The 13754-nt window shown below is 47.1% G+C and overlaps 1 protein-coding gene across 1 annotated transcript; it reads left to right on the forward strand.

Moving 5' to 3' along the window:
• Nucleotides 1–5293: 5293 nt before the first annotated feature.
• TBR1 (T-box brain transcription factor 1) lies at nt 5294–13537 on the forward strand. Its single transcript, XM_055122914.1, has 6 exons — nt 5294–6146; nt 6768–6922; nt 7302–7423; nt 8014–8172; nt 9245–9306; nt 12535–13537. Exons 1-6 carry the CDS (start codon nt 5455–5457, stop codon nt 13391–13393), a joined length of 2049 nt encoding a protein of 682 aa, XP_054978889.1. The 5' UTR covers nt 5294–5454; the 3' UTR covers nt 13394–13537.
• The last annotated feature ends 217 nt before the right edge of the window (nt 13538–13754 follow it).

Genomic DNA, 13754 nt, shown 5'->3' on the forward strand with positions numbered 1-13754 from the left:
TGTCTTCTGAGATCTTTTTGGTACTGGGTGAAATTGACATAGTAACATTTGACAGTATTCTAGAAATCTTACATTCTAGGTTCTGGTAGCTTAGTGCTTCCTTTTGCATTTTGAGATCTTATCGCATACAATAAACCAGTGTAGTATCAAAACTTTCCAAATGTAAAATAATTACCATTACAGTCACCTCATTAGTGAAGAATCTAGGAAAAATGTTGACAAATTTTATTAAAAGTGTCTATTCACAAGGTAATATGTGCTTAGTATCTTAATATATACATTCAGGATTTGTTTGTTGCTTGGTTTTATTTTGTTTTTTTTTAAGAGTTTTAATTGAGGCTTTTTTGTTTGATTTTGGGCCACAGCTGACAATGATCAGGGGTTACTCCTGGCTCTACACTTAGGAATCACTCCTGGCAGTGCTTATGCGATGCTCGGAATTGAACCTGTGTGGGCCTGTGTGCAAGGCTAACATATTACCATCTGTACTACCTCACTGATCCTGAATCTTTTAAGTACATTCCACTAAAAGTGTTCCAATTGTTTAGGAATTGCCTGGTGCAAACTCTAACTAGACTACTACAGCCATAGAAGAAATATAATGTATTCAAAACAAAATGAAAAAAGCAGTCTCTGTGAGTTTAATATCATGATCATATGAACAGTAGCTTTGTTACTGTATTGTTCTCATTTTCCTAGAATTACAAGAGCCCCATTTTCTGAAAAAGTAAAATATTTGATTCTAAAGTTAAGGAACTATCCCAGAGACCTGGAGTACATGCAGGGCATGCCTAGACCTTAAGTTAGATTTCCAGTACTGCATCCCTCCACCTCATTCCAGTACTGGCAGGCATGGTTCTGGCGAGCTCAAGCACTAGATCACTGTGTCTGTCAGGAACACCAGAAATATGGGAAAACATTTTAAAGAAGAATATTTACTAGGGGTTGAGAATTTAGATTTAACCTCTCAAGGTTAATTTAGTAAACCTTATTGTCTTATCTGAATGATTCTGGGTTCTATTAACCAAGTAAGAAACTGAAAATATGTAAGTGGCGAATTCCCAGTATATTTCCATCTTTATTTGATTTTTTTTATGGTATCAAGCATTTTGAGACTCCAAGTCCCATGTTTTCTCTTTTAAATATAATAGTTTATTTTACATAGACGTGTATGCATTAATTGTTAGGGTTATATCTGCTAATCATTTTTGACTAAGATATAAAGGAAACAAGTTTTCCTATGAACTAATTTAAACCTCTGCTGGCCAATTTTTTGGATGTATGATTTCTCTTTTGTTTGGCAGGTATTCTGTTAAATTAATGAATTATTTTTCCATACATATTCTTAAACGAGCGCAATAATCCAAGAGCTGTTCTCAACCTTCAGATTGAAAACAATTTGATTTAGTTTTGATTTTGGTTTTGGTTTTGAGCTGCCGACTAGCCCTCGGGTTACTCCTAGTTCTGTGCTCAGGGGACCATATGTGGTACCATGGATTACACCCAGGTTGGCCTCAAACAAGACAAGCACTCTATACACTGTCCTATCTCTCTGGCCCTTAAATTGCATTTTTTCCTCCTCTTCAGTCTCTTGAAAATATGTACTGAGTTCAGTTACTGAGAAGGCTTAATGCAGTGCCTGCCTTTTGTTCTTGATTGTCCTACCATATTAGACCCCCTCTTTTCCCCACTTGGTTTACTTAGAGTTATCAGTTTTAAAATATCAAAATCTTTTTTAGTAAAAACTATTTTCTGGGCCGGGGATGTAGTTCAGCAGTAGAAGAACATTTAACTTGCATGTTGGAGGCCTTGGGTTTGATCTCCAGGATTTGGGACTGCCAGATGGAGGGAATAGCAAACCCAACTTTTCTTTAGTTTTTTTTTTTTTTTGGGGGGGGGGCGGGTAGTGGGCACACCTAGAGGTACTCAGGGCTTAACTCCTAGTTCTTAAGCTCTTAAGAAACATTCCTGACGGGAATGTATTGATAGAATGTATTCTATCAATATGGGGTGGCAGGAACCAAAATCCGGATCTACCATGTTGCTAGGCAAATTCCCTACCTACTGTACTGTCTCTTTAGCCCCTCTCTTTTTTGGTTTGGTTAGACCCCTGAGAGAAAGCTTCTCTTGGATGTTTGGCTACTTTACCAGCAGCCTGATGACCCAGACCATTGGATTTTGAAAGGACTTGTGTGTGTTCTCACGCGCATACTATGTATGTGAATACGCACACACGCCCTTGCACTTTGTATCTTTACCTATCTACCTATTTACCCTCCTACATTAAAGCAACACTACTCTTCATGCTTCTAGTATAGTGATATAGCCCTGCTTTCACTTACACTAGTGATTATCGCAAGCTCTGGCTTTACCTTTCAGTGTGATCCGCCTGAACCAGGAGCATTTGGGTCTTTTGGGAGTTATGTAGAATCTAAGACCCACTCCAGACCTGAATCACAATCAGGAATCCTTGTATGGTTCATATGCACCTTACAGTTTGAGAAGGCCCCTCAACAAAAGTGTGGCTCTATAGCTGGTGTGCTGATCCTGCAGGAGATTCCGTTTTTCTTTTCAAGCATGAAGGAGTTCTAAGTCTTCCTCTTCTATGTAAGGAATCAGAGTATTGAGTACTAATCATCTAAAGTGAGTGTCCATTTATCTCAGCCCACTTCCTTAAAAATCTCCAAGAGAAGTGTAATCTGTTCCTTTTCTATCAATACATTTTATGAATTTAGTATTTAATTTTAAGACATTTCCAGTTTTTATAAGCCAATTCAGGCCGCTGGGAATAACAAGTCTCAAAAAGAGCCTAGGAGAAATTTCTACTTTTTGCTTGACAGCATATTCAAGGGTCATTGTAGCATCTTGGAAGGATGACGACAATCCAGTCAATATCGGAAAGGCACTGAGGCACAGAGAAGTTAATGAGCAGAGAAAACGTATCCCAAATGGAGCAAAGCCTCCAGGAGAAATGGCAGTGGATTCTCCTAAAGGCCAGGAAATCTAAATGTCAAAGTAATAGCTACCTATTGTCCATTCCCCTCAGGCTAATTCCCAACGCCTTGGGACCTGATGGTTAATGAGTTACTTGACCAGAAACTGATTCGCTTTCGAAAGGAAAAACGGATCAGGGAGGCATAATTTTTCTTTCCCCCAAATTTTTAGGCTTAAGTATGGAACATCTGGTCATCAAACTGCCAGGCTCAGGCCCGCCCACCCAGCCTGCCCAGCCCAGGGCCGCGTGGTGCTTTCAGGGCCTTGCTGGTGGACATAGCTAGTACCCTCTGCAACTAGGGCGCCCAGCCTCGCTCCGAGGTGCAGCTCTGGCTCAGCGCGGACCGCTTAGCCCACCAAGGCAGAGCTCTAAATACGCGCCCGCTTAGGCGTAGGTCGAGTCTGGTTAACTCCTGCGCACCCCGAGGACCCACCTAGTGTTCCCTGCGCAGTTTTTCATTAGGAGCTGCCAGGCCCTAGGAGGGCAGACGCGACCTCGCAAGGCACAGGCTCCCCTGGGCAGAGGTGCCAGGCCCAACCTCAGCGCTGGTAGGGTATGCCCCTGGGATCTGCGCCAGACACGGCTCACCCAGCGCTCCCTGTCTCCCGAGCCGCGGCTGCCTCCCGGGCTCGCCAGGGTACCAGGAAGACTTCGTGTGCCGCCCCGAGATCTTATACAAGTCAGAGCCGGGTCACTGGTCTGAGTCGGAGCGAGCGGCACCGAGATGGGGTGGGCGTGAGGGTGGCCTTTCCCCACCGCAGCCACAGCAGTGTCCCCGAGCGGAGTCCTCCTGCCTGTCGGCCGGCTGGCTCGCGCGCTGCGCTCCCTCTCGTTCCCGCGCCGCTCCGCGTTCCAGGGAAGCCGCAGGAGGGCAGGCTGGCGTTTGTCGGGCCACTAACAGCAATTTAGAATGGATAAAGCCTTTAGGATAAACCTAAAGGTTCTTGGCCTTCTAATCTAGACTGAGGACTGGGCTTCTCTCTCAAGCCAGTACGGGGAGATCGCTTTTCCTGCACCTCGGGGTCGCTTTGAACCTCGTGCTACTTATTTGTGCCAACATCCCATTTTTTATTTATTTTTTCTATTCCCCCTTAGAATTTCCCTCTTTTTAAAATTACTGGCATGGATTCTTTTTCGCCTCTCCGGATTATATAGAGCACACACACACACACACACACACACACACACACACACGAGTCTTAAGTAGAGATCACTGTATTGACACCAGTTCCACTCTGTCTCCAGAGATCAGTGCATTTTATTAACCCAATGTGCCTGAGGACTCGGCCGGCCCTCTCTTCCTGGCGAGGCTTTTTGAACCTGTCGCCAAGCCAGTACCTCAGAGAGAAGGAAGTGCAGTGGGATGCTAGGATGCACAGCGCCTACCCCAGTTAGATGCTCTTCTGATAATCTGCAGCCAGGCTCGCTGATAAAATATTTAGTAAAGACCTAGTAATCCTCACTGGAAATACATTAAGGCACTCTAGCCTGACAACTTATGATTATTTCAAAACTTAAAAAGGAGATCATAGATTGTCACTGTTTCTGTGCTCAACCAAGAAACTGAACCTTCCTGAGGTGGGTGGATGGGTGGGTGAGTTACTGGGTTTCGCCCCCATATGCCTCTCCACCCATTCACTTTCATGCTGTGACTCTCAGCCTCAGTAATTTGTTTATTTGTGTGATTTAAAAGGTGTGCTTCTTTTTCTGGTGGGGGTGGGAGGGGGGCTGTGGAGGACACGCAGGACCTGTTCACAAAGGACTGGCTCAGGTGTTGTGTTTTTCTATATTAACTGGAAAAGACAGACTCTGGAACTTTTACAGGGCGAGAAGAGGCCACCGGCTCGCGCTTTGTATACTTTGCACTTGAAATCGTTACATTCAACTGAATATTTGGCTCATTCAGATCCGAAAAGTCTCCTAGCATCATTGAATTCCCTCCTCCGCCCCTCAGCTCCGAAGGAGGGAGTGTGGGGGGGGGGGAAGGTAGGAAAATGTTTAGTAAATTGCACATCTTTGAATCTTCCTAAAGCAGTGGTCACAAAGCTTAAAGGTGACACAACAGTGCTCACGTAAAACCAACACACATTCCCCATCCCCCAAGCCAACAATAAAATCATCCCCTTCAATTTGCCATGATCGTCGCGACCAGGAGCCAGGTGATTATCCTAATTAATGTCTATCTAATTAAATTACTGTCAGCAGTTAACCAATGGCAGGAGCCGTTTCATCGGCTGCACAAGCAGCGAGATCAAAAGTGAGCCTTTTCTGATTGCTGCATAGTGTCAATTGGCCAATCTCTTCTCCCAGGGAAAAAAAAAAAGTAAATCAAACCTTTGAGAAGCATTTGCTGGTTGAAGTGCTTTCTGTCTAGTGAGGGGGTCTGTGGATTTCTAGTTTATGATAAATAGGACTTTAAAAACCAGGGACAGGAGGGCGAGTGTTCAGGTTCTAGAGCTATGCAGCTGGAGCACTGCCTTTCTCCTTCTATCATGCTCTCCAAGAAATTTCTCAATGTGAGCAGCAGCTACCCACATTCAGGCGGATCTGAGCTTGTCTTGCACGATCATCCCATTATCTCGACCACTGACAACCTGGAGAGAAGTTCACCTTTGAAAAAAATTACCAGGGGGATGACGAATCAGTCAGATACAGACAATTTTCCTGACTCCAAGGACTCACCAGGGGACGTCCAGAGAAGTAAACTCTCTCCTGTCTTGGACGGGGTCTCTGAGCTTCGTCACAGTTTCGATGGCTCTGCTGCAGATCGCTACCTCCTCTCTCAGTCCAGCCAGCCACAGTCTGCGGCCACTGCTCCCAGTGCCATGTTCCCGTACCCCGGCCAGCACGGACCGGCGCACCCCGCCTTCTCCATCGGCAGCCCCAGCCGCTACATGGCTCACCACCCGGTCATCACCAACGGAGCCTACAACAGCCTGCTGTCCAACTCCTCACCGCAGGGCTACCCCGCGGCCGGCTACCCTTACCCACAGCAGTACGGCCACTCCTACCAAGGAGCCCCGTTCTACCAGTTCTCCTCCACACAGCCCGGGCTAGTGCCCGGCAAAGCGCAGGTGTACCTGTGCAACAGGCCCCTTTGGCTGAAATTTCACCGGCACCAAACGGAGATGATCATCACCAAACAGGGAAGGTAATACTACAGTCTGGGATGCCGCGGCTCCAGGCGCAACCCGGGGACTAGTGCACTCGGGTTGTGACCGCGGCGGCGGCGGCGGCGGCGGCAGCGAGGATTTGGGGTCGGGAATGGAGTGGAAGATGTTTTGGGGCTTTCCGAAGTGAGCTGGTTTTGGGGTAAGGGGGGATGTGGAAGGTCTAACTGCCGTGGTGCTGTTGAAGGCTGGGGGAACCCCGCTCTATAAATGTGGTCAGAGACCCCGGCAGTAGCCAAAGGAAGGCAAGCAAGACAGGGAGCGAGAGGGAGAGAGCGAGAGAGGGGAGCATCGGCTGCCGGAGATGGGAGGGACGCATCACGCCCGCTGCACGGACAGGTGCAGATGCGGGTCGCCGACCTCGCTCTCCACCTGGGCAGGAATTCCTGCCGACTGCCCACTCGGGCTCACCCGCCGATCTCCCCGACTACAGTCCTACTTTGCCTCTTTACCACCCCTTTTCAAAACCAGCGAACGTTCGCTCATCGACGCTACCGAGAACAAGTTTTGCTTTGCTATCTGGCGCCGCGCTTCTTGTATTTAATCTTTAACATTTATGTTTTTTCCCCCTTGTTTTCTCCCCCCTCCTTTAATTTAAATAGGCGCATGTTTCCTTTTTTAAGTTTTAACATTTCTGGTCTCGATCCCACGGCTCATTACAATATTTTTGTGGATGTGATTTTGGCGGATCCCAATCACTGGAGGTTTCAAGGAGGCAAATGGGTTCCTTGCGGCAAAGCGGACACCAATGTGCAAGGCAAGTCCTTCCAATTAACACGTTTCCCTGACACTTATTTAGGTGAGAATGATTAATTAAAGCCTTTGTGGACTGGCTCGAGCGACTTTTAAAACGGCCAATGACTTCTAAAAGGAAACGAGGGGGATAGGGGAACAGACTGAGCTGCGAGAAGGGGGAGGATTATGCAAAAGCTATTTTAATCATCTCTAGTTAATAGGAAGAATGTGCGGCCTAAAAAGGCCCCAGTTAATGGGCTTCACAGTGGAACAAGGGGTGCTGTGGTGTGTGTGTGTGTGTGTGTGTGTGTGCGCGCACGCGTGTGTGTGCACTGTGTGGTGAGGAGTTGGGACTGGGCAGTGCCCCGGGGCATATGTAAACGGCGTATTTCTTTCTCTAGGAAACCGGGTCTATATGCATCCGGATTCCCCCAACACTGGGGCTCATTGGATGCGTCAAGAAATCTCTTTCGGAAAATTAAAACTTACAAACAACAAAGGAGCTTCAAACAACAATGGGCAGGTCAGTGGCTCAAGCGCTCATTTCTCAATCTCTCACTCTCACAGCCATCCCCTTACACACACTCACACACACGTACACACACACACACCACTTGCCCCTCCCTAACATCCAGTTCATCCCTTTAAATCAGCATGAGAAACTGGACTCACGTTTCTTTGCTTCATGAAAAACACTTAAAATTCTCTGTTTTCTCTCTTGAAAATCATATCAAATGGTCTGTAAAGGTGTTCTCTTTGGACCCCGCCCAATCCCCCCGACTTCCTGACTGTCCCAGGCACACAATCTTGATTTATTTCAATTAGGAAACCCACAGAATTTGCAGGTGTGAATATCTTTGTTTCTCCTTTAAAACAAGCCTAGGACAGGAACCCAAAGAATTGCGCGGTCGTGGGTGCGTTTTTTCTGCCGGGCATGAGCGACCCTTGCTTCTAGAGGAGCAAGAACCGGTTTGCTCAGCGAGTCTGTCACCGGCCGGGGGTTCCCGCGGCCGCTGAGCGAGCTCCGCTCAGCGCCGCCCGCCACGCGCAGCCCCGCGCACCCCGACCCGGTTAACGCGCCACCCTACGCCCCGTTTTCTCTCCGCCGGACAGATGGTGGTTTTACAGTCCTTGCACAAGTACCAGCCCCGCCTGCATGTGGTGGAAGTGAACGAGGACGGCACGGAAGACACCAGCCAGCCCGGCCGCGTGCAGACGTTCACTTTCCCCGAGACTCAGTTCATCGCCGTCACGGCTTACCAGAACACGGATGTAAGGAAGTCAGGGACCTGGGCGCGCGGCGGCGGGAGGCGGCGGCTGCTCCCGGCACCCGGAGGGAGTGGGGGAACGAACCGTAGCAACAGCTGGTTCTGCTGCGCGTTTTAGTTCTAGGACTGGGGATCTGCTGGGTATCTCCCGCAAGCCCCAAGTCAGTGGGAAAATGCTTCTTATTCTCCGTCTCGGGTCACCTGAACTAAGACTGGTGGCCCAGGTTTTCTAGGTCCACTTAGAATTGGGAATTTTAATTTAGTTCTCAAATTATTTATATCCGATTTAAAAGCAGCAATAACTCAGTTTTCCTTAGAAAACAAAAATTTTCCCGTGCATTTTATTATTGGCAAGTTTTGACATTGCCTTAAAATTTGTTTTAGAACTGGTAGATGAAATAAACTTCACTTGGGAATGATAAAAAGTGCACAATTCATATATGTGAAATTTACAATAAATCAAATTACTGGGAGCTATGAAAAAAAGTTCTGCAGCCCTGTGCCTACCTCTTCAGCTTTTGCAAGTTCACAAAAATAATTTAATGATATTTGACTACTAAAAATAAAGGTGGTTTTTAATAAAAAGTCAAATGAAAATGTGAGAAATGAATAACAGTTTTATTATAATTCAGAACTAATTTTATAATGTAACTTCTGAGTTATTCCAGTTATGAATGAGAAGTGATCAAGCTTCTGAAATATGGTAAAACATTTAAAATAGGTAATAGTTGGTGATAAATTCAAGTTCCCCTTAAAAATTTTTGTCTGAGTTGTGCATTGTGAATAATTTTAATATATAATGATTCTAATTTGTGCATTTGAAGCAAGGTAGAGCACATGGTAAAGTAGTCCTTTAGTTTTAACCACCATTTATGTAAACATGTCCCTCATAACTTTCATGGTACTGTATTCTTTTTCCATCCATTCCTTCAAAATTTTCAATTAGGAAAATGCTACTATTTAATAAAATTGTAGGCCCTTAAATCCCCATATAAAGTGGCAAATGACATGTTCATAAAATACCTACCCCTCTTGTAAAGAAATTGAGATTATATTAATCTTTTCTTCTTTCCCAGATTACACAACTGAAAATAGATCACAACCCCTTTGCAAAAGGATTTCGGGATAATTATGATACGTAAGTAATTTTGCACCTTTTTTGCAAAGAGTTGTGGAATTGAGCTATAGGTCAAAGATGGCTTGTTATGTACAAGACTTTATGGAGGCTAGACTTGTGTGAAGGCAGTTGTTTTGGGGATGTTTCCTTTCCTTTTGGATGGTTCCCCTTCTCTGTGATGACCTTCTGATTTGGTATTTCTGTGACTTAGGTCAAATGTTTCCTCCGCTTATAATTAGCTTTCTTTTGAATTACAAAGTTGTTGGCGGGCCTCTGGGGCTGGCTGGCTGGCTGGGGAAACTGCCCCGGTTTCCTGGGTGCAGGAGTTGTTATATGTCGCTGCAGATGCTCAGCTCAGATTGTCTATGTCTGAAACCGCCCGATTCTGCCTGAAAGTGCATGTGGCTCTGGCAGTTGTTACAGTCTCCTTGGCATATGTGACTTTTATTTACCCATTTCCAAGTTTTGTGTAATAGCTTTTCCTTTGCAAGTTTACCATGGACTGAATAACAATGTGCACCCACCACAGACAAGTTCATGAACAGAGCTGCTGTTACAGTCCTTTTAGGTTTTGGGAAAGACACAGCTGCTGTTGCTAAATATTATTTTATAAGCTTCAGAGAAAAGGGTTTTTTTCCCTTAAAAAAAAAAAAACCTGAGGTATGTGTTTTAATTCAATGTGTTGGTTCCTTTTGCTCCAGGCTAATCTTACCTATCTTTCTTATCTCCTTTCCTTTTCAATCATTTGAGGGCAACAATAGGTGTAAACTGAATGCCTTCTGGACATATTCTACTATTTTTTGCTTATGGTTCAGGGATAATGTTTAAGAGTTCAGATAGTATGGCATGGCAAAAATCTACACCTAGATTGCAGGGATTCCCCACCTGTCTTCTGACTACAAAAAATAAGGGTGTTTTACTCTCATAGTTTGCATTAAGAGCCTGAGATATAGAGCTACAAAGTTGAAGCTCTTTGACCAGAATTTGATTACATATGTGAAGACACAAGTGGCCCTTCTATTCCATCTCCAGGTAGACACCAGCTTCCCCTCCTGATGCTTTTATAACAAAAAGGGAAAAGAGAGACATTGACATTACACTCTGTAGCCAACGTGTGCGTACCTTAAAAATAGTTCAAAGGAAGCAAGCTTTATCAATATGGTTTTCCAGAGTAATAACTTGGCTTCACTATTCCTCACAATTTAAAAATGTGGACCCGGCACAGCAGAAAGTGTGTGGCCCAGGAGACCAGAGATATTGGTCTCAATACTAGGGGGTCTTGTAGATTTTGAGCTTTTAATTCTGTTGTGAACATCTGTTCCAAAGCATTTTATTTTGCACAAATTAATTTGGTAATCCCAAGTGGGTTGGGATCTGGATGGGCATCTAAACTGTATCTTCTGCAGACTGCTATTTTTCTTTTTAAAAGATTGTGGTGGTAAACAGAGAAGATATTTGCTCCTTGTTGATTATGTTCCCTTCCTGCTTCCCTCTTCTTTTCTTAGTGAAACTGGAATGAAATTTCAGGAGGGAAATTTTGTATAGTAAGCAGATGGACCCGAGCAGCTGCAATGTAACCCTCACCTGCCCCTCCTCTGGCTAACTTCCCTAAGAAAAGCAATTCCCTTTGATTCTTAAATCACCGTATATGTGCATAAATAAGCTATATAAGTACATGTATATAATCTAAAAGGCCTTTTTTGCATATATAAATGATACTCTAGGTTTTAGGGCATAGAAAAAAGGAGAATGACTTATGGTACCCTCCCTTCTCCCCTTTATTTGGGTTATTTGGGTCTGGCTCACTTTTGGAGAAACAGAGCAATGAGAGTTCAGGGGGACTAGGGAGTTGCTTGGCCACTCACCAGGGAATCTCCTCCCCAAAGGATTAAGGTCTGACAAGACTGAGGCTCTCTTTCAAAACAGTCTGTTGATTAAAGATTGAAACATTATGTGTGAGTTAAATAAAAAGGGAGGCATGTGCTTATGTGTATGAGAAAACACTTCTACCAATCTTGATCCAGCTCTGATTTCCTCTCAAATCTAATGGGTTTTTTCTAGGCCTAGGGCCTGGAGTTACTCTTTGACTATTTCAGTGGAGGTAATTCTTGATAACAAGAGTACTGTCTGTGCTAAGGCTTCTCAAACTTCTGTTTGCCTCAATTACTTCATCTGTAAAGTGGGATAATAATGCTACCTACTTTAGAGGCTTACTGAAATGGTTCAATAAATTATTGAGAGTTCAGCTCAGTCCCAGAGAATAGTGCCTGCTTGGCACATCGTCAACTTATTTAAGGGTTAGTTAATGAGAGAGTGATTGGAAGATAGTGATGTCTTGAGTGTCATCGTTTGTCCCAAAGACTCTTTTTGTTTGCCTGAGTGTATTTTACCTGTAGAGCATCAGATTAGAAGCTGGGTAGAGGTGCAAGAAACACTTTTTCTTCTTTGTAAAAGAATTTTCTTGATTGATGACTTTGTTTCCAACTAGTCTTCTTGTGTGTATCCTGAATAGATGTGGGTTCAAGGCTCACATCTGAGAAACAATAGACAAATACTGTGGGGGGCAACCTGCAGCAACCCTAGGGTCTCAGATGAGGTAGAGGCCACCTTTGATCATGATTACCTGGATGGCCAGCCTGCCTATATCTGTGGCAGAAAGCGATCTGAAAAACAAGAGAGCAGTTGGGGGAGCGGGTGTCTTGTTTAGAATTTTTGCTTAGAAACTCTCACCAGAGGAAAGGCCCAGTGGGCAAACACCACCTTGGTCCCTGGGCAAATCACAGTACACCTTAATGCATATGCATATACTGGAGGTGTGGGGCGAGAATTCCCTACTGTACTCCTGTCCTGCCTCACAGAGAGAGAGAGAGAGAGAGAGAGAGAGAGAGAGAGAGAGAGAGAGAGAGAGAGAGAGAGAGAGAGAGAGAGAGAGAGAGAGAGAGAGAATGAGAGAGAGAGAGAGGAGAGAGAGAAGAGAGAGAGAGAGAGAGAGGTCTTCTTGATGTGTACAATGACTAGACACATTCAAACATTCAAATTGTCCCTTTCCATTTTCACAATTTATTTGGGGTCAACTTCAAAAACTGTGACCTTTGGTCTGCCTCCATCCTGGACGGCACAGTTGCAGGTGGAGAGCGCAGGGGTGGGCGACAAGTGGAGGTGGCCTTCTTTTCTGCGCCCCCCCACCCCACCCCTTTTCCAGGGACCTCCGCGCCACCCCTCGGTTCTCTCTCTGTCCTTCCCTCGCAGGATCTACACCGGCTGCGACATGGACCGTTTGACCCCTTCGCCTAACGACTCCCCGCGCTCGCAGATCGTGCCCGGGGCCCGCTACGCTATGGCCGGCTCTTTTCTGCAGGACCAGTTCGTCAGCAATTACGCCAAGGCCCGCTTCCACCCGGGCGCGGGCGCGGGCCCCGGGCCGGGCACGGACCGCAGCGTGCCGCACACCAACGGGCTGCTGTCTCCGCAGCAGGCCGAGGACCCGGGCGCCCCGTCGCCGCAGCGCTGGTTTGTGACGCCGGCCAACAACCGGCTGGACTTCGCCGCCTCGGCCTACGACACGGCCACGGACTTCGCGGGCAACGCGGCCACGCTGCTGTCGTACGCGGCGGCGGGCGTGAAGGCGCTGCCGCTGCAGGCCGCCGGCTGCACGGGCCGCCCGCTGGGCTACTACGCCGACCCGTCGGGCTGGGGCGCGCGCAGCCCCCCGCAGTACTGCGGCGCCAAGTCGGGCTCGGTGCTGCCCTGCTGGCCCAACAGCGCCGCGGCCGCCGCGCGCATGGCGGGGGCCAACCCCTACCTGGGCGAGGAGGCCGAAGGCCTGGCCGCCGAGCGCTCGCCCTTGCCGCCCGGCGCCGCCGAGGACGCCAAGCCCAAGGACCTGTCCGACTCCAGCTGGATCGAGACGCCCTCGTCCATCAAGTCCATCGACTCGAGCGACTCGGGGATTTACGAGCAGGCCAAGAGGAGGCGGATCTCGCCCGCCGACACGCCGGTGTCCGAGAGCTCGTCCCCGCTCAAGAGCGAGGTGCTGGCCCAGCGGGACTGCGAGAAGAACTGCGCCAAGGACATAGGCGGCTACTACGGCTTCTACTCGCACAGCTAGGCCGGCCCGGGCCTCCCCAGCCCCGCGCCCCACCGCGCCCGGGACCCCCAAGCCAGCCCCTCGCAGCTCGGCCCCAGCTCCTCCTCCCCACACCCCGCCTTGCGCATCCCCCTACATTTGATCTGACCCTCGATTACCGTCTGCAGCGACCAAGGACAGGTCTCCAAGTGTGATCTTAACTTTTTTTTTTTTTTTGCACAGCAGTTTCTGCAGTTAGCGCACCAACCTCCAACCTCTTTGGTTTTCCTACTACTCACTCTCCTTCAGTGAAGTTAACAGTCCTAACTCTCTCGCCTTTCCCCTTTTCTCTCACCCTACCGTCCTCTGCTCTCTCTTTTCTCCTCTCTCTCTCCCTCTCTCT

The sequence above is a fragment of the Sorex araneus genome, chromosome X (assembly GCF_027595985.1).
Source record: "Sorex araneus isolate mSorAra2 chromosome X, mSorAra2.pri, whole genome shotgun sequence".
Classification (NCBI taxonomy): Eukaryota; Metazoa; Chordata; class Mammalia; order Eulipotyphla; family Soricidae; genus Sorex; species Sorex araneus.